Below are 21,933 nucleotides of genomic sequence, written 5' to 3'. Positions count from 1 at the left end.
GCAGAGCTGGATTCATGTTTTTTTCCTTCTACTGCCAGAACTCAGACTTGTTTTCTCCTTAGAATCATGGAAGCAAAGTGCTAATTTCTTGAAAGGATTGGAAGTCCACCTAAAACAGGTACAAGATTAAAATAAAGTTAAATATAACAAATATTGCAAAAAATATTGAGATTTTTTTTTTTACCTTCAAGAACAAGGAAAGTCCAAGATGTTTGAATCTTGTGCTTTATTATTTTAAATTCACTTATTATTAATACTTACTTTAATAGTTAGTAAGTTAAAAAGATGGAGCCATTTTATGATATTGGTTGTCCTCGAACTAATATTTTTTTTCACAAAGATGTCATGTTTTTAGTTTTTTGACTGGAGTCATTCCGTTAGATTGGTTTGGCAGAGGAAGATCCACAATCAAAATGTTCTGCTGGAAGAAGATGATTCTAGAACTAATAACAATGGGAAGAAGCAGCAACAAACCTTTTGAGATAAACTACAACCTTTTATGGTCAACATTATATTGTTGAATAGAACTTAAAGGTGATATGACCTATTGTGGAACTTCTTTGTTGTTGTTGACAAGCAGATGCAAATAGGTTCCTGTTTACACAACAATGTACTTGAAAATGGAAACATGTTGTGTTTTTGGTGTCCATTTAAACAGCAGTGGTACTAAAACAGAGAAAAACACAGCTTTCCTGAAAGCCCTCCTACTTCACAGAAGTATTTCTAGTGTACGTATAAAATATGTACAATAGAAAATCGAAATGGAGCAGCAGAAAGAAAGTTAGTAGTTTTGCAGAAACTTGTGCGGGACTGGAGAAAAGCAGACAAAGTTAGAAAGAGAACTGATTGTGAGCTGAAAGCATGTTGGTGGGCTCGAAAACAGCATATCTGGGTATACAAAGAAACAAAATCCAAAAAAACACATTATATACACTAAAGTGACCAATGTTTTTTTTCCCTCTTCATGGAACATTTTCTGACAGCTCTGATTTATAATTTGGAAAATACGGTCGTAGCATTGATGAGCTAATTAAACTGAGCAAACCAGAGACTGAGCACATACCTGACATCTACTCTCTGTTACCTATGATCTTTCAGTCTGCCTGTGTTGGAAGTGTTTTAAATATTCCAGATATAATGTAGCCTTTACGCAGTTGCTGTGGGGCCAAGTCTTTGTAATCTCCGAAAGGCAATTAATTACGACTTCAATTAATGTTGGCACCATTTTATTTACCCTGCCTGCAGAAAGAAGACCTTGCATATTCATCTAAGGAAATTGGCACAGCTCATTATCATGGATTATGTATTGATAGAACAGGGAATTGGATCAGCTTTGCCCAGCAAGCTGAAGACGGAACTGAAATGTGCTCCATCGTCTACGGCGAACAGAAGGATCACAATAACCTGTGAGAAAAAAAAAGATCCTTCATCTGGGATAATGTTCATTGAACTGAAATAAAAGTGCAAGTAATTCAGGATTGTGTGCAGCCCTCAGTACTTTGATTTGGCTGTGAATATTTTTTGCATTATACAGAGAAATTCATTATCGTAAGATAAAGGCGGGGTAATATATTACTCTCCTGTCGTCTATAAAAACATTGGTTCCACCGATGGCTTCTCTCCTCCCTGCTCCAGCTCGGTCATGGAGATGTAATCACTGCATCTTCAGGGCTTGTGGGGAGGAGGCAGAGGGAAGGTGGCCTTGGATTGCAATAGCCAGAGACGAGAAGGAGGCATCAGCTTATCCGCTCAGCTGCAGGCCTCACGGGACTAGACAACTGACGACAGTCATTCAAAGAGCTGGGAAAACAGCCTGCCTTCGGGAGCGGCAAAAGAAAACCCAGGGACAAAAATCGGCAATTCTCCAATTGTGCAGTGGCTCAAACAAACAATTTCTTTGCAATAACAAGGTAAACCTTTTACTGTTAGGGCTAACGTATAGCAGCTTGACTGATGACAGTTAAAGTGGAACCGTTGAGGATCACTTTTCTGCTTTGTGCATCGGGGCAAAGAGAAAGTATAAATGTCAGAGCGGTGTTGGGAGTCACAGAATTGCAGTTAGCTCTGCATTTGTGATATAGTGCGGCAGTCATAATTCACTTTCTCTAAATGTATTCTCAAGTGTCACTTTATAAAAACTTTGGACGCTAATGGCTGTCAGCATACAGCTCCCTTCTTTTTATTGATGCAGCTTGCTTGCAAAGTGCATCTTAGAACTTAATTCCTTCAGGAATCCTTGAGGAAAGGATTTCATGGACTTTTGGCTTGTGTTAGTAGTGCTGCCATGAGGAGCTTTTGTGAATCTGGTGGACATGCGGGCCAGCGAATCCTCTGATTGAATTGTCACTCCCAGAGGAGAAGACAATAAAAGGGGTCAGTGGCTGACTACAAAAACATGGCCACAGAAGCTCTGTTTCATGGCAGCAGCTCGGCTTGACCCAATCAACACAGATGTTGATCTCGGCGTCCTCTGGGCACAGGGGAGGAGAACTGTTCAAAGACACTTCTCTCAGGGGTTCCTCAGCTTATTCCCGCTCAACAACAGGGGAGGGCATGTCTCCCCATGCCTCCCCTCTAAAGTCCTCAGATTCTGGATATTGAGTTCATCAGTACCCTACAGAGAGCCTCAGAACAAACAACATGGTTTGGAAAACTGTAAAGGGAAAACATCTCACAGACCCAACATGCTGCATCGCAAAATTAAACAACAGTGTAATTTAGTTTAAACTTTGTTGTCTTTATGACATTAAATAAATCAGTGATTTGTTGTCCAGGATTTTGCTGTTGGAGGTGTACTACATTTGTAATTCACAACTTTTTTTTTTATCACAAAGAAAGTCAAGAATGCTGCTTTTTAGACATTTGTCATCGCATTCTACATCTTGTTTCTCCAGAAGACGGAAGCAGATTTTCATTTAATGACACAGTTGATTTCCACTCTCATCTATTAGCTTTATTTAAACTTGAACTTATTTTATGAAAGATCCTGATATTATTATAATAGGTTGATGAAGACCGAAGCAAAGCTATAGAGGGGATGATTCACTTTAATTTGTGATGTTATTTAATACTGTGAAAAGCGGGGATGTATTCAGGTTCTGAGTTTGTCAAACCATAAACAATTGTGTTATTACTGAATGCAACACATATGTATGTTTAGAAGAAAAACAACAAAGCTTTTAGACATAACTCTATGCTGAACAGTAAATCTCTGCCTATTTAACATGCAAATTTTAAACCTACTTCTGCTATTTTACCCAACTTTGCTGCTTATCATCTTAATTGGTTGAAAAATAATCATCACTTTTTTGTATTAAATATTTAACTTCAAAGCCTCGTGCCAATTTTAGTCATATTGCTGCCATCAAATTCAAAATAAGGTAAAATTGTTAATGAAATCTGACATACTGTGTTTTGTTGATATATATTTGTTATATGGCTTTGTGAGTATTTGAAAATCATCACACACTCCTCTTCTTGTTTTTTGAATTGATGTTTTACAAAAAGTATGCATATTCTTTTTTCTTTTTTTTTCTTTTTTCAAATAAAGTTCTGTACAACAGGGGGTGACACATCTGTATTGAAAATGAAGAAATTGATACTGTAAATTTAAACAAATAGTTTTTGAACGATTCTAATAGCTTCTCCACATACCTTAAGAATCACTAAATATAGATTTCTGATTTATACATATATACTCTTGCCGACTGTTGATCATTTTGCATAAAATTTGCAGTTTACGAATCATTAACGCACCTCAGGAGAGGAGGTCGTGAGCACGGGCAGAAAAGAAATATAAAGGACATTTGTTAACAGCTTTTAACCACCCTTGTGCAACCGGTTGAGACCGTAATTAGTTTGGACTTGTTTATTCCAATTAAGCTGTTTATATGGAGAATTTTCATTATCTTTGGGACCTTGAGGCTCGAGTCACTACTTCACTGCTGCTTTTTAGCAAATCATGTGACCTTTATGAGACGGCCGCATATCCAGGATATTCCAGCTTTACTTTTGTTCAGTTAGATGAACCAGGGACACACACACACATATATATATATAAGAACATTCCTCTATATTTTTAACAACAAATCAAAAACTATTATATTTTAGTGGGTAAATGGTAAAAGGTTGAGATCACTATGATCTCAAAGTCTCTTGTATTTATGCATGTGGTATCTGGAAGACTTCAGAGCACTTCAATCAGTATACTTAAGCAAACCCATAACTCCTTTGCCCTTGAAGCTCACAGTTCTACACTTATGTTGCATGAATCTGGTGGGTGAACAAGATGCCCATCTGCAGCGATTCACTGTACAGAGAGCGACATGGGTTATCAAGGATATATTGTCTTTCATCGCTCTCTCCACAGCGGGCTGCCAATCTGCTCTACTTTAATAGTGGACAAACAAGGGTTAAAAAGGGATATTCAAGGGTTTTTTCTCTGGTCACAAAGACCCTAATCAGACTTCCTTTGCTTCCCTATGACAAAAGACAAAATAATGTTTTTCACTGAAAATGTTTAATTCAATTCAGTGCAATTACCATCATTTTCACAGAAAGAAAATTCACTCTGCATATTTTCTCATCTGACTTCATCCTGATTTGGGTATGTTCTTTGTTTGTGTGTTTGTGCAGATATTTCAGAAGCATACCGTTACAGTTCTATGTTGTCTCGACAGGGACTTTATAAAATACATGAGGATGAAAACCCCTCACATAACTTGAACCACATTATGCCCTATCCCGACTCTAATGCTTTGGTAGTGGTATTCAAAGAAGACACTACTGTCAAAGACTGTTGGGATCTATAATCAATACATATAATATTTTTGAAAATAATTACAAAATAATACTTCATGTTTAGAATGATCAGTTATTAATGCAATTCTAACACCTATTGTGACTAATCAGCATTATCATTCTATTTGCATATGCAGTAAAAATAAATATAAATGCAATAACAAAGGTACAGTTTGCATGCTACTATGGGATGAGATGACCTGTGAAGCTAAGGAGCTTTTTATGTAGAGCCCAGCATTGTGAAATAAAGAAATACATTTCACAACATTCAACATGAATGACATAGGATTCAACTAATGGCTAACCAATTAGTGATATAAATGACCTTTTCACCTTCTGGTGCACTTGACTTGTCTTCTTTCTACATGCCCAGTGGAATCCTTCAAAAACGATAGTTAAACTCAGGTAATCATATCAATAATAAATTTGAAAGAAGCACATTTCTCAGGAACAAAACCTTGTTAAAGTTGGAACGTTTGGCCAAATAGCCCACCGGAGCGGACAGTACTTCCAAGAGTATATTAAGCCTCTTTGAAATGAAACTGCAGTAACTAGAGCCATGCATTTTCAGCTGCCTATCAACATCCTGCCGGGTATTTTATCTGGCAAGTCCCATATTGAAATAAATGTATCACAAATGTGTATAGTCCCCATGAGAATTGGCGCCAGTAGGATGGAGGTTTAGGGGGTAATGTAGCGTAGCACCTTGTTATTGAGCTAAAGGAGTGGGCCTTTTGCATTATGTAACGTTTATTTTCCTTCCATGCTATTTCTGCCTCCCTGTTGAGACATCTCTCCCCGTTGACTCACCGAAAAGTGAAGCGAGACAATTAGTTAGCGAAATTATTAAGCTCAGAGAATGTCTACAAGTTTATTGGATCTTTTTGATTCTACTTCCCTGTCTTCTGGGAACACGATTTTCCCATGTTATTAGTAAGTTCACAGGTTACACTATGCTGTCATTGCACTGTTTGCACCAGATCAAAAAAAAAATAACTGACTGTGAATATCGATGCGGCAGAAGTTAATTGGATACTGTGTTTGTTTCTTTGACACTGTCACCTGGATTTAATTAGAGATCACAATGCATGTCTGCTGCTTTGTGCAAATTAAACCTGCAACAAGCATCTTGTTTGCACAGATTTTTTTTTGTACCAGGAGAAGTGATACTTATGAGACTTTTAATTCCCTTTTTCTGTCTCTCTACATTTGCTGAAGACTTTAAGCGCATGTCCTCAAGCCTGTGCCATCTGTTCTTCCAGAAGTTTTGGTTCGACGGGATGAGGCATAACAGATATTTTGCGTCTGCACCTCTCTGTGCACTCGGAATCCGAGGCACAACACGCTATCAGGAGTCCCTGTGATTAGAACTGTCTCCTCCTGACAAAATGTGATAGCTGTATGAAAGAGAACTCATACTTTTTTTGCTCTTAATATGTCATTAGCTTAGATTCACTTCGGTGCCTGCTGCTTTGCCTCTGCAGTTTAACACATTTCCATATGTTTGAGCATTTGTCTCTGGCAAAACCATTAGTGTGTGAATTTTGTTGCGTGGTGACAATCTTGCACCCACACAACGTCTCATCCTTGTCAGAGCAACACACTGGGAGGAGCACATTTCCGCTTTGTCTTTGCTCTCTCAGCCCCCATCTCAGCAGCTAAGCTGCTCTGACACATTCTCCCTTTTGTATTCTCTCTTGGTACGAGCATTGTAAAGGACAGCGTCCCAGCTTGTCACCCTGAGAACTGAAGAAGAGAGCATATTTTATAATCCGACATGCTTGCCGTCATGGAACCGGTGTGACTTTTAAATACTAAAACCTACATTATTTCGCCGCTGCTGTGGCAGAGAACAATGCATCACGGTGAGTGATATGAGCTTCGACCCCAAGTACGCAGTCGCACATGCTCACCACCACACCCAACGAGAATATTGTCCTATAATCATTAAGAGTGGATCCATCTTGGAGTCATGCAGTGGCTGTGATTTAAATCAGGATAAATAAATCACAATAGCTTTTCTTTAACTATTAATTACAAATAATGAGTTGTTTAATAGATGGTGAGTTAAATGAGCCTCTTCCCATAGCCACTCTATAAACATAGTCATAGTTCGATGATTATTTCAGGGGAGCTGAATCACTGCCAGAGGGTATTTAAATTAAAATGCATGTCCTCCCAATTGCGGCATGTATTATACTTTATCCATGATCCTCATTAAAAAGCCTCCCAGCCAAAGAAGAAGACGAAAAAAAAGACTTATTTACTGGCTTACGATCCATTGATTTAACCTGCAGGCCACTGCAACAATCTGGGCCTTGGAACTCATTACATTGCATGAAATATAAAGGCAGAGGTCAAAGCCTTTCAGTGAATCTTTTATAACTTGATTGAGAAATCCAAGGCCAAGGCATGTAAGAGCACCTTCACTTCATCAGAAAAAATAAATACATATATATTGTCCATCAAAGGAAATTCATATTTGACATGCATCTCATGAAGGTATAACATAAAACACAATTAAAACAACCTACACAATAGATATACAACGTATAGATTAAAACATTGATATTTCAGTATGTCTTGTTTATGATGTTGATGATGAAAGATGGTGTTTTTAGTAGCCGTGTCCTTGCTGGAGTCGCCCTGCAACAACAACTCCTTGAGAGGAGATGAAATGAAATTAATAGTGGAGAGGAGGTGAAGGGTCATGTATGATTGTGTGGGCTTCACATCAGGAATGTGGAGATCTGAAAGAGAAGGCTTTAGTTCTTGGACATCACATAAGAGACAATTGTGATGCTACAGTAAGAATGGTTAAACAAAACAGTTTGCATTGTAAACTATTCAACTGCTGTTTGACAAATATGCAGCTATTCTATTTCCTGTTGTCTTTGTTATACGAAGCACAGTGGTGTTTGTCACAGCTTTTAGAAACATTGCTCTTCTGATCCAATGTCTCGTTCATTACCTCAGGGTTTGAATGGGTTTGGCCAGAGTCACTTTTGGTTTGTGTGGGCGCTCATAATGATAACCTGACTACGAAAAATCACCACGTTCCCTCATACTGGCCCAAGGCAAATATGCTGAGTTAATAAATACCAAGGGAAGAAAGTGGTGCATTTAAACAGCTGAAAGAACCAGATAGTTCCCCCAGGAGCTGTTGTGGGGCAATTAGTATCGCCTTATTATCCAAAGGTCTGAAACACTGTGTCCTGTATGCTGGTCATTTTTCTATGACATTTTGAAAATTAATACAGCTTTCACTTTTCAGGTCTGGTTCTCCGTTCATATATCTACAGGGACTGTGGAAAAAACAAAAAAAACAAAAAAAAACAAGCTAGAATACTATAATTTTGGTCTCAGTCAGTTTGTTTTTCTAAACATGGTCCATGACAAGTGAATGGATAAAATAAATAAAACTAACCCGTACATTCACTCCTGTTATTGCACTGTGCACTTTTTTGCAGTACTTTGGAGAAAACCTTTGCAACCTTCACACAGAGAAGTGAGACACTAATCTTTACTTACTTGAACATATTGACTTTCCATACAAGACAGGGCACTGACGGCGGCATCTCGTGTCATACTCACTCACTTTGTTGTGAGCAAATGACTGGTTTTGTTTTTTTTGTTTTTTTTTTACTTTTTCCTTCTTCCTGATGACAGTCTCTTTGAAAGACGGCTTCACATGTTGTCGCAGATGTGCCCATCTGTGCAAGGAAAGGTTTATTGTTTGCTGTATTGCGTCCTCCACTCCACAAAGACATTGCTTCCTAAAGCAATTGCAGAGTAAGTGAAATCCACAATGCTCATTTGGAGCAACAAAGGAATTCAGTTCAGCAGAAGGTCACTCGAGGCTGTGACGGTGTGAGATATACAAACGTGAGTGGGGCTGTTTTTAGCATTAAAAGCCAACAACAAAGAAATAATGAAAAGCGGCACCTATCCCTTAAGGTAGTATTTCACGAAATTGTGGTCTGCATGCTGTTTGTCGAGGATATATCCCGTTCTGTCTTCGTTAAACTTTATTTGTTCAGAAAGTCTTTCTGAGATCAAGAGTTCTGTGGAAGAGAGGCTGGAGAATAAGCGGCGTGCACTACCTGCCAGATCATGAAAGAGAAAAAATTCACTCAAAATAGTCATCACACACTCACACACTCACTCGCACTAATTGAAGAAGTCACAAATACATTTGAAATACAAAAGTTTTGATACTTTCAAGTCTTTCAAAGAGACAAATTTCAAACCGTATAAAGCACAGTGTTGGAAGATCATTGTGAATCCACCAAATTAGGAAGTGTTCATTAAAATAAAGTCCTGTTTTGATCCAAACACAAGACTGTTTTTTTTTTTCTCCCTTGGAAGAAAATGCTTATTGTCTCATATTCATGGTCGAGTATTGAGCTCCTGATGCTATGCTAAGTTGAGCATTAAAGCTTCACGGGGGGCTCAGAAACAAGAAGAAAATGCTAAATGCAATCTGCAGCCATGTGACGGAGCATGTTAAACAGGTGTGCGTAATGAACAGATATTCGTTTCTAATAATGTATTACAGTGCCTTTGGTCCAGTGATATGGTGTGTGGACTGCAATATGGCAGTGCTGTGATGGGGAGTCAACACAAGATGATGCCATGATAGCAACTCATTCAGCTGGGGATCAAGTGTGTACACAATTGTGCATTTGTTCCTTTGATAAAAGAATGCCACCCTCAAATTGAACAGTGTTCATTATACTCCTAATGAGATCATTATTCTCAGTGAATATTGGTTTTAGCTTGTTTCAACGACAACATACTGTATGTATTATTCATTTAATGCTGATCCCAAGAACATTTAGATTACATAATTTGCATAATAGTTGGTCACAAAAGTGTCTGTATTGACTAGTTATGCTGCTCTTTGTAGTGATAAATTTGTCGTTTCAATGTTTTGTTGTATTTTTGTTTTTCTTTCATGGTGTGCTGCTGTGGTCCATTGTCCTGAGGGGGTTCATTTCGTCCAACACACCAGTGCATTGATCCTGAGCTGTACAGTGAAGATGAGATGTCACACATGTCAACACTTGATCTTTTTCCACTGTGCTGTGGGATGAAACTGGGCGTTTTTGTGAGAATACATGTCACATAATACACATAATTCACCGCATGTAACTCACCGCATGTCAGAGGGGGTCTCTAAAGGTGAACACTGTAATTGTACATCTCACCTTCAGGTCTCATCAAACATGTCTCTCCGTTCAGGATATGATCATCAATGTATAAAAAAATATATCAAATAAAAAAACTCATTATGATTTTGATCCCAGTGGCCCACACCTGCACAAGCAGAACATGCATAACTCCTAAATAGCAGCCTAATTCCACCCTTTAGCCGTGCCCCTCTTGATTATTTGGGTGCTGTGTGTAGTTGTCCTGCATACAATAAGATGATTTAAGTCAGTCATCATAAAACACCGCAAAGCTACAGACAGACTTTTTTGAATCACTATTTTGTGATTTTAAGAATGACATGTCTTTGCCAGCAGGTCAGCTTTGACACAAAAGTGACTTCCAGCTTCTCTGAACTTTTAATCATGTTCACACACGTCAAACAGTGTTTACCATTGTATCACATAAGGCAGATTTAGCCCAAGGTAGCAATACCAACAAGAAAACCAAAAAAGCAAACCCACCAGGAAGGAAGCTGCTTCAGATCGTTCCCTGCATGCTTCTTGGATGCTTTGTATGATTTGGTTAGTGTTAAATGACTTGCCCATTGAGCTATTGATGCTGAAAGTCAGCAAGAACTAGTTTGGAGGTATGAATAACTATTAATTTCCAAACATATTGAAAAGGAAAGCGAGCGGCAGCAGGCAATGATGGCTGGAAGCTGTAAAAAACGAGCAAGGCTCAAGCAGAGTTACAAAATACTTGAAAAGGGCAGAAAACACACAAGCAATTGAACTGACACCCTGTGATAAAGTGGTTGTGTGTGTACCGCTGGTGTTGCTTAGAGGAATAGGAACGGGTTAGGAGAGGGCCAGGCGAGGCCAGGTGATGCAACAGGTGGGAAAGCAGTCCGGGAGGGTGTATCTGCTCTAAAAGACTACATGATTAAGGACAAAGGGCCACAGTCACTAAACTGAATGGATGAAGGAAATACTTTTCTTCTGTTGTCTGTTGTCGCACATGAGCTATTTGGAGTTTTGAACTGTGCAAAGTTATTGTCTGCATGTCTGCAGTGGGACAAATACAGCATAAAGAAAAAAATCTCCTTTGGCTTAGTGCAGCTTTTCAAATGTCAGGGATGCAAAGGTCATACAAAAAAAAAAGTTATTCTTTTAAAGAGCCTCACTGTTAGGACCACTGCATCTTTGAAAACGGGAGCATGCTGTGGAGAGCTGTATTTTACATTTGATAAAATGTCTGAAGGTAGGGAAGGCTGCTGTTGTTTATGCGGATGCACTTTATCAGCCTGGCGTTTAGCAGTTTGCTTTGTTGCCAAGGAACTGTTGAAAGTTGCAACTATGGCTGACGCACTTTCTTTGTGACAAGCGGTGCCTACAAGCAGCCAGAGTTCGACCGAGGATTGTGCGCCCTGGAGATATAATGCAAATCCAGACACAAACAGCCAAAGCAGTCAATTACAAAGATTTTTTTTTTTTTTCAGTTTTTTGGAGGGGGGCACATGGATGGTTCAACTGTAGTGCTGTTACATGACAGCTTGAAATATATCACTCTGTTCCATCAGTCATTTAAGTGAATCCACAGCATCACAGAGCCCCAGCAAATGATAATCCAAACCCTCTTGGAGATTTAAGGATGACAACAGTAATGACTTCCCCACCGACAGACTACTTGTCAAGGTGAAGAGTTTCCATGAATTTTAGATGCCTCCGGCTCTCTCTCTCTCTCTCTCTCACACACACACACACACACACACACACACACACACACACACACACACACACACACACACACACACACACACACACACACACACACACACACACACACACACACACACACACACACACACACGCACACCTGAAATATTCATACGTTTTACACTTTATGATTATTCTTCCACGCCAGTGACGCAGCTTTTGACCTCAAATATGTTAACAACATTGCACTACTTCTGAAAACTTCATTTATGTCATTTCATTTTTCTTCTGCTTGTCTACAAGTTTTGGAAACTCTACACAGCAGCCTGCTATAAATCGCCGACATGAAGCTTGTATGGTGAATGTGCTCATGAGCAGTCAGTATTTATCCTACATGGCGCTTTTGACCTCATCAACATCGAGATCTATGGCAGGGGAACTTGCGAAGTGACCTGCTCACCCTCCATACCACTGATGGCAATCTGTAGAAATCAGCCCTCTTCATATCCGTCATCTAAACCAGAGTTCAACACAAGTCAGACATCTGAGTCCACAGGATTGATGACCTGGTTTTTCGAGTCAGGAATGGAAAATTATTGATCTTTCAACAATTGCCTCAAAAAAGTGAAGCAGGAGTGACAGTGGGAAGCAGGGCAGAAAATAAAGCATGCAAACCTGAATGGTGAACAAAAAGAAGAGACCGAGCCTCAACGAGAGAACGGTAATGTTCATCATTTAATTGTTTCATGTAATTCAGTTTACCTTTCAGGTTTATCAGGTGTCATGTCGGGGATTACACACTGTAATCTCTGCTGACTGTCAATGAGAAGCAAAGTGACGTCTCCAAATCCGAGTTGGATAAACATCACACACACATAAGTCCGATCGGAAAATGGTATGCGCTGTCAAATGCATTATATTTTTGGATGTGTTTGCACCTGGGGCTAATTATCCAACTCAACTATAGAGCCTTCTCCCGGCTACCGTTTGTAATTTCATGCTTGTTTATGGCTGGTGGCACCCGAGCGTATTGTAATTCCTCACTTGGAGCTTTAATTAAAAGCCTTTGGTCCAACCGGCTTGTGTCTTCGGCCAGTTTTGGGAGGTGAAATGAAAGACATTGAGATGACGGCAGTGATAAGAACTGTAGAATCATTTCTTGAAGGTATGGTGCTAAAACCATATGAAGAGGCTGACTATTTTTTACTATGTAATCGACTGGTCCCACTGTTGGCAGCTTTGTGAACAGTCATTGCATTAAGACTTGCTGTTTCCCCAAGGTGCTTTGTCTTGTGAGATGGTGCTGTTGTCCTTCTTGTGTTTGCTTATCCTTGGGATCTTGTCTTCTGTTCGGTGTAGCTCTTCGACTCTCCACATTGGATAAAACAAAAAACACCTGACCTTTAATGTGAAGTAACTCGTTGGGCAACGATCTGCCTTCTCTGCAAGCTTTTTAGTCTATCTTAAAAGACTTTACAAGTCTCACACGTGCAAACAAACTGGGGTGTGTCAATGAATATGGAGGCTGATTTGGCCAGCTGGCAGGTTGCCCTCGCTGAGGCTCCCTAATGAATTTACCGCAGTGTTCGTTCCAGACTGCTCCTTTTCTGTTGTCTTTCAGTTCAACTCATAAGCAAGTGTTCGAAGTGATTCATGTAAAAAATAAATAAATAAATAAAAAATCGTTATTTGGACTACAGTCGGAGGGTCACAGTGCAGGCCTCTGCCATGTGTTCCTTCCTCTGGCAATCTAAAACTAAAATTATGAGTGCAAAGTTTGCCTGACCCACACAGCCTCTATCTCCACATTTGTGGAAAATAGACCTGGCTCAAAATATACGGAAGTCATTCACAAATAGCACATTTGTTTCAACCCAAACCTTTTAGTAGATTTTCTTTTCTTTTTTTTTTTTTTTTAAAGATAACTGCGACTATTCTGCACAAAAAATAGCTCAACCTGTGTAAAAAATGAACTCCGGTTCACGCATTTTATTAGTTCATACTTTCATTCCTATTTTCTGTAGTGTGATTTTCCTACAATCTTATTTAAAGGCCTGGAAGAAGCTGGTATCCTTTCTACAGAAACAGGGTCACTGAATGCTCTCCTCTTTGACCGAGAACAGCGTACTGTTCTGTAGCTCCGTGAGATACGCTCTCAACAATGCAGATATGATACAACTTGTATAAAAATACATGGCTTACATGCAAATTGGTGTGCGTGCCAAAGCTAATGCTTTCAGGTATCTGACTAGTTAATAGACTGTGAAAACGGTTGCCTTGGTGTTGGCAATGGCATTACAGGTCAAGTATGCTGTATTACTATTCTCATCTTGTGTTGCCTTCAATGGAAATCTACAACTTCGACCACTTTGGCTCATTAATTTTCTGTTTGGATTTATCTGAAGCTTTATTTATCCAGGTATTTATTTGATTAAAATAACCTGCTTAAGATTGAAAACTGTAGTGCAAACAGCAGCTAATTTCATAATGATTTCTGGATTCTATCGAAAAGAGACTTTTACAAAGCCATTATGGGAACAACATTGATGTTGCCTGAGGTCAGGCTTCTTTGATCATGCACTTTAACCATAAATTAAGGAAATGACATCATTATTTCTAAAGAACACGATAAATCTCTATGCTTAAAAGTTCAAGGAGCCATCCCCCGCTGACAGGTCCTCCTATTTTTTTTTCTTTTTTTCTGAATCCATTATATCCCACAAACTGGAAGTGGCTCAGATTACCATGATTATCATAATGAACATAGCTGCTGAAAGTTTTCTCCAGAAGCCTCTCTTTTTATATTAAATAGAGGTATTAGTTTGGCCCAGCTGGTCTCTCTCATTCATTTTAGAAGTACGCAAATAATACCATGATTTTTAATGAACTTCCTCTGAAAAGAAATATGCAAATCTGTAGTGCAGTGTTTATTGAAATCACATTGCACATAATGAGCTAAAATTTTATGCTTGGTCCAGGGATGTATTGTAAGTTTTGTGCTGATGGTTGGCAATATTCTCCATGAACTATCCAAAAGGCTGCATATTATAGAAAACATGGAAACACTGTGCATGCTGAGCATCTATGAATTGTTTTGATATGCAACATGCATTTGACAACATGTCAATATATACAAGACATTTTTTTGTTGATTAATTTGAAGTACTTTTTTCAATCATGGACATAATGTTGTATCATCATGGATGTGCCTGCGTTGAATGGACATTTTCATTAAAAATGTTTGTTTTCATTAGCTCTTGGACAAACGGTGCCTTTGTTGCCAATTATATGTATGAATGAGAATAATGTTGAAGTAGATGCCTCCTTTGAGTTTGGCTGTGTTGGAATTTGCTTCACCATATAGAGTTTGCATGTTCCTCCCTCTGTGTGTGTAGCTTTTCTCCCTCAGTCCACAAGCATGTGTTTGGGGTTGATTGGCATCTCCAAATTGCCTGTAAGTGTGTGAGATTGTCTGTTTCTCCGTGTGCACATTATGATGGATTGGTGACCAGCTGAGGCTCAATTCCCATGCTATCATGGATTGGAGTAGCGGAACGGACAAGATAGGTGGATGGATGTGTGCTCATATGGGAATATTTGTTTATCAGAATGTAAAGAGCTCTGGAATGACCATCATATAAGTATTATTGTTTTGAGCTCAAGTGGAATTTAAATGTACATTTTGTAGACTATCAGTAATTGGGGCACAATCTTTGTCATCGTGGAGCTGCTCTTGGTTTTAATTTACACCACAAACTACTTGTTTGCACGCATAGAAAATATCAACAAAATAGTAGCAGTATGTTATTTACATCGTCAGACAGCTGCTCTTTGGTTACGTTTACATACCAAATTTAAAATATAGTACAAGGTCCTTATGTAATTTTACATGTTTGATTACTTCGATCAGGTGTGTTAAACACATTATTTATCAGGGGTCCACATACAGCCAAAAAAAAAAAAAAGGGCATTTTTTGAGTCGTTTGGCAGGCTGAATTGGAGCCTCTTTGCAGGCCGGTTTTGCACATAGACTGATTGAGATATATACCATATTTTCCGGACTATAAGTCGCTCTAAAGCAGTGGTTCTCAATTATTTTCTGTCACGCCCCCCCTAGAGGACAGAATTTTTTTCAGGGCCCCCCCGAATTGTACTACCATTGAGAACTTGATAATATGTATTTATTTATCTGTATAAACCACTGTATCAGTTGCTGGCACCAGCATTCTGCATACAATCGCCTGATTATCAAAATAAATCTGCTATGGTGTGAGGTTTTTTGCACCTTGCGATGTGGTGGGCAACTTTGTAAGAGGCTAACAGTGCTTTTTTGTTTACTGATGTCGCGCTGACAAAATGACCGGCTTGTTGGCGATACTCATGGAGTTTACGATGAAAAAACTCCAGTGCCTTACTGACATAACGGGTGTATGGTCTCCAGGTGTATGGTGTTTGGTCTCCAGGTGCCGTCTTCATTTATTTGGTTTCATGCTCCGCTGCCAGAGTTTTTAGGCATAAAACACAAACGGGTGTTTCCTGGTTCCCGACGTGTTCACGGTAAACCTAAGGGCGATGTAGGCATCGTCATATCTCCTGCTCTGACTAGGTTTATGTTTACTCTCACCTGTTTTCTTTTCCTCTGACGCCTCATCCTTATTTCTTTTCACTCCTGTCAGAAACTTCTCCACCTCTCCTCCTCCTCCTCCGCCAGCTCTGTACACCGGTGCGCATGTGTAGTACTTCTTCTTCTCTACTGGTTGAACAGGCAGCCTGTTGATGAGTTTGAGCACTGCTGCCACCTAGTGGCTGGAGGCCCTTTTTTTAATTGTTCAAGCATGAATAAAGACACTAATACTGAAAGTCGCGCCCGCCTCGCGCCCCCCCTGACACCCCACCCCGCCCCCCCAGGGGGGAGCGCCCCACCATTTGAGAAGCACTGCTCTAAAGTATACATTCCACCAGTCAAAAAATTAGTCATGAAGAGGAAAAAAAACATATAGAAGTCACACTGGACTGTAAGTCACATTTATTTATTTCACAAAATCCGAGACGAAGGCATGGTTTTCTGTGTGAAAATGACTGTCGGTGGCAAGTTCGGTCCATCTCCACAACATGCCAACACCACTGTGAAGGTCTCATGGCCAGTTGTCATTATATTCACACTTTTATGCCCTTTCTCCGCTACGCTTTGGCCCATGGAGATGTAAAACCGGTGGTTGTCAAACTAACCGGCTGATCGATATATATGCCAGGCTTGAGCCGGCCGAACGGTTGCAGCATCTGCGCCCGAGCCTGGTTCCGGCCCGCATGAGCCAGACGGTAGTCATCTGTTCCCCCATTGTGTCCGCCCTGCTCCTCTGCAGTGGACGGGTAACGCACCTCGGCAGTAACGGCTGATTGATGCCAATGCAGGTGGCTATGCTAACGGCTGAATGATGAAGGTAGTTTCATACTCGATCATCTTGGTAGAAAAGACATTAAAGCGCTGTGCGGCCCGGACAGAACAGGACAGGGGCTCACCCTAATACCAGCTGTGTCATACGTGTTATATATTTTGATAAATACGATAAGTCAGACCTGACAATAAGTTGCAGAACCACTCAAACTATGGAAAAAGGTGCAGCTCATCATCTGCAAAATCCAGTACAGCGGAGTTATGATAATGATAACATTAATTAATGAAAGCACGTCTTAAATAATTTTCATCAGCAGTCTCCTGATCCCATCTCAACCTGAATAAACTCATTTTCCATTAGTCTGACTTCTGTCTTATTTACTTCAGTCAGTAAATGTCACCAGGCTAGAAGTCTTAAGCAGTTCTTTCTTTCTGTTGGCACAGTTGAGCCCTCTTAAAGGAAAAAGGATAAAAAAAAAAAAAAATCTTCACTTCCTTCATTGACCTTATATGATTCAATAGACTGATGTTTGTGCCGTTTTAGTCAATAGAAAAAAAAAAGTATGTCAGCAGCCTTGAAGGTGTATCTTTTCTTTTTTCGTGATTGCGGCTGCACTTTACATTTCAACCCAAGCTTCTTTTCTGCAGACCTCATTACTTTTTTTCATGGCAAACACTTTTGGAGGGTGTTTGTGTTGTTGTGCTCTCTGTGTCACTGCCATGGCTTACTGGGAGACTAAATACAACAGAGCCATCATTATTGGCAATAATTCCTCCCGTGCTGTGACAAGTCAAAATGCCAGGCAGTGAAAGCAGCCTGCTGCAGGACATGTATATGGCCTCTCTCGGCTGTGCTGCAAAATAAATGTGCAGTATTTAAACGAGATGGGAATTTTTTTTTTTTTACTTCTTTATCTCCGTAGAGTTCTTTTTGTAAACTAAGACATTAATACATATTGATGCACTACTTAAATACTTTCCTCTTTACCTGAATAAGCGTATTAGGTTTTTTTTGGGTTTTTTTCAATTCTCTCTTTTAGCTTTCCACTGGGAATACATGCCTTCCGCTTAAGGTGTTATGATTAAACTGGTATTTAAGTGTGCTTGCCCATTTCATCTGTGGACATTATTCATTTATCAAACCATTTCTTGGACCGCACAGCTTCTTTTTAAAACGATTTATGATTCATACATTGGGAATTATTCAACACAACAGGGACTTATTACAGTTTGCATGTCTTCTTGTTCATGTGCAGTTTTCAACACATGATGACTCAATATCAATGGGTACTTTCTTTTGGAAATATATAAACATAACCTGGTGTGTCATTCATGTTTCGTGCTAGCCAGTTCTTTTTGTTTCCTTTTACTACAGTTATTTATTTCCTCCGAGAGAATAAAGTAGTTATTTTAACTGTCTGCACTTCAGCATATACAGATCCGGAGTTAGGAAATTACTTTACATTTCAGCATAATAATGTGCTTATTTATGGTTACAGATGGTTAAATGGGTCCGAGGGAGATGTAATCACTTGTGGCTTCCTCTTAATTTGCTCTTTTTCATAGGTGAAAATAAATATTTGAGATTTCCAATTTGGCCAAGCTAATTGCAGGTTTGTCAGAAGATTTTGCATGCGGGGCATTGTTTTCAGGTGTCACTAACACCTTGGAATGGGAAGCAAAGAAGAGAGAAGCTCCTGTACTGGTGTCAGAGGATGAATTACTTGACATAGCGCACCATCCTGTATATTTGACTTCGAGCTATCATCCGATATAGTACAGTAGTTTGGGAATTGACGGAGGAATTCTGAGCACCTCAGCCGTTGAGAGACCATCTGTGTACCCCTGCATGACAGATCAGAGCCACTGAATATTCATGCACCATCCCTACCCTTATCACATTAGATTAGGACCCATGTGGGGAGAAAGCAAGGGGAAAGGCTGACAACATGGTTACGTTGTCAGGGACCCTTACAGCTGGGTGTTAAGTAGCACATTTGCCAAATGGACACCGGGGCACTGAGTTGAATGTTGTGTGACAGAGTGCCCGGTTCGCTTCGAGCATTAAAGCTGTTCTCTGCATTTGGCAACTACTTCCTCTAAATACTGTAACTTGCAAAAGTCAATCCCTAAAAATATATATAGTTGACAAAAATGGGAAGTCTGAGATATTGCACAAAACGTGCCCAGTGTTTCTTTAAGCTGTAAAAAGTCTTTTATTGAGACTGATATAAAGGTGCATACAAATTATTTATGCTCAATATATATTCTAATTAATATATTTATAGAATAATAGTAATAACATGTGTTTTTTCCAAGACAAAAAAAAAAATGTGTTACAATATGCTGTACAAAAGACAAAAAAACCCCAAAAAAAGAAACATAATATTCCAGTTAAAATAAGTCGTGGGTTTTTTGGCTACAATTATATATGTTTATAAAATGTCTGTAAATACAACCAAATAAATTAACATTTAAATTTAGCTCAGTGTACAGCTGTGTCCAAATACAGTACCCAAGATAATCGAGCTTAGCTGATCATCTAAAGCAGGAATGTAACCAATATGTCATATGTGTTCCACAAAATGACAGAGCAAATCAGTTTCAGAATAAATGGCATGGAAGACTGAATAAACTATGATTAGTGATCTTTCGTTGTAATGTGCATTCGTGCCATGGAAACACAAAACGCAATATTTTACAAATGGAACAAGAAATGTGATTAATCATAACTAATTCACAAACATTGTGTGAATAACTAATTAAAATGAATTAACCCTGTCACAGAGGCAAAAGCATTATTATTTTGAAGAATAAATCAAACCACTAGCAGCATATAGTTATGTTTTTTTTTTTTTTGAAAATCATATAATTCTGACAATACGGCAGTAATTAACCACGTTAAGTGTTTTGCTTGTGAACTATGCAGTAATGCACCTATACATGTCTGTGGTGCTCCAAACCCATTGGTGCCCATGGTGCTCTTAGTAGCAGCCTAAATTGTTGTTGTTTTTTTTTTTTTTTTCCTTTCCTGATCTTAATTCCCACTGTGGCCTTGGCATATGCATCCCTTATTGAACCCAGTAATATGTTAAACACAATACCTCAGTCACCTTGAAAACCTTCATTGGTCCTTATCGCTTGCATATAAACAGAATAAGAAAAACAGCCTTAACATACTAATAACCTCAATTAACGCCTACTAACCACATATATGTATAACACAGTAAAAAGCAAATGCATTATCTACTACTAAAGTACTCTGCTGATAATAATTTTACACTGTAGCAATTCAGGAAACAATTTAGGTATCTGCCATATGTATTTTCTTGTTTTATATACAAAACTAGAATGATCAAAAATATATTGTGGCATTTGCTGCTTAATCAAAACACGCATCCTGAAGTCTACCCTGAAACTGGAAGAAGATTTGAAAGGAGTAATGTTCAAGACATTTTTTAATCCAGCAGATGAAGCTGCCAGATTGCTCATGTATGAAATATGAACTCCCAGAGACAAGGTCACTTATATTTGACTTACCAAAATGTGCTGGAAGCCAAGACATATTCATTAAAGAAGAAGATCCCCCGCCACCGTTTTCAGGCAGTAAAATACTTGGGAGGTGAAACTAATGTCAGACATTATTGTGTCAATAATGACGCACATCCACTCGTCCACATATCCCCTCTGTAAATCTGCAGGGGCTGACAGCCTTCTTTGTAATAGCCACATTAATTGCGGCATCTCTTACCTTACAAAGTGGAAATGGATGCTGTGAATAGGCATTTGCACAGTTGAGACGGTCCAAGTGTGCCGGGATGCGAGTTCTTCGGGAACAGGAGAACTCTGGGGATTGTTGCAGATCTCATCACATGGGTGATAAATCTCCCCATTAAATGCCTCGCAACGGCACATTGGTAATTGATATCAATGTAGTCGAGGTGGCGATGTGACACATTTACAGTGCGGGTGTACTGGTCAGCTGTGTTTTATGTGCCCGCGCCACCGCCACGTGAATGAGGGTCACCTACGTGCCTCATGAATCCTTAAGCAGCTGCTCGCCGCCGCTCGCCTTGCTGGCAGTGAGAACCGGGGCATTTTGTTACAGGACGTCACCAGCATGGCTGCGAAGCGGCGTGTGCAAACATCTGTTGTGTGTAAAGAACAATGCTATGAAGTATAAATACATTTGCATATGCATGGGTTCTCCTTCTTCTCATGAAAAGAGGTCTTGAGGTATCAGCACTTTGAAGAAAAAGCCCTCCTCAAAAAAAAAAAAAACATATGGAAAAAAAAAAAAGTGTTTACCAGCAGAAAATACACACGGTGATGACAATGAAATATACATTTTCTTCCCCTTATGTGGCCTTTTTTCTCTCACTATGCAAGGATCTCCATATGCTGAGAAAACGTTGTTGATATTCATTTGGTTTTTGCAGTAAATATTAATTATTAATGCCGAAGTAACTGCTGTGTTTTTGATGGCCTCTCTCTCTCTTTTTTGGCTCCAGGTGCGCAGGAGATGGTGATCAGATGTCCACTCAATCACATACAGTGCGTGGGGACAAAAAAATGCATTCACTTCAACAAACTCTGCAATGGCGCAAGAGACTGCGAAGACGGGTACGACGAGGGAGTTCACTGTCGAGGTAAGAGTTAATTATGTTTTTATATCCTGCTTCTCTTCTGCCTTGGGTTTCAGAGTGAATAAATTAATAGATATCCTCATTATCATGCTAATTAACCAGATCATTTTTACATTATTTGGATTATTAAGATTGTTGAATTTGCTTTACCATTTCAATTGGTATTGACTTTAAAAGCTATATCGCCTTGTAAAATATTGTTTCTTTATTAAAGGGATTTTTA

The 21,933-nt window shown here is 39.2% G+C and overlaps 1 protein-coding gene across 1 annotated transcript in view; it reads left to right on the top strand.

The window, feature by feature from the left end:
• Nucleotides 1-21,933, top strand: part of lrp1bb (low density lipoprotein receptor-related protein 1Bb) — a 292,776-nt gene that overhangs the window by 89,752 nt on the left and 181,091 nt on the right. Inside the window, exon 3 of the mRNA XM_080497951.1 lies at nt 21,576-21,713. Within this exon, the coding sequence (XP_080354077.1) occupies nt 21,576-21,713 (138 nt within the window). The remainder of the gene's footprint in view (nt 1-21,575; nt 21,714-21,933) is intronic.

The sequence above is a fragment of the Blennius ocellaris genome (assembly GCF_963422515.1).
Source record: "Blennius ocellaris genome assembly, chromosome: 6".
Lineage (NCBI taxonomy): Eukaryota > Metazoa > Chordata > Actinopteri > Blenniiformes > Blenniidae > Blennius > Blennius ocellaris.
This window is presented reverse-complemented; position numbering and strand designations above follow the sequence as displayed.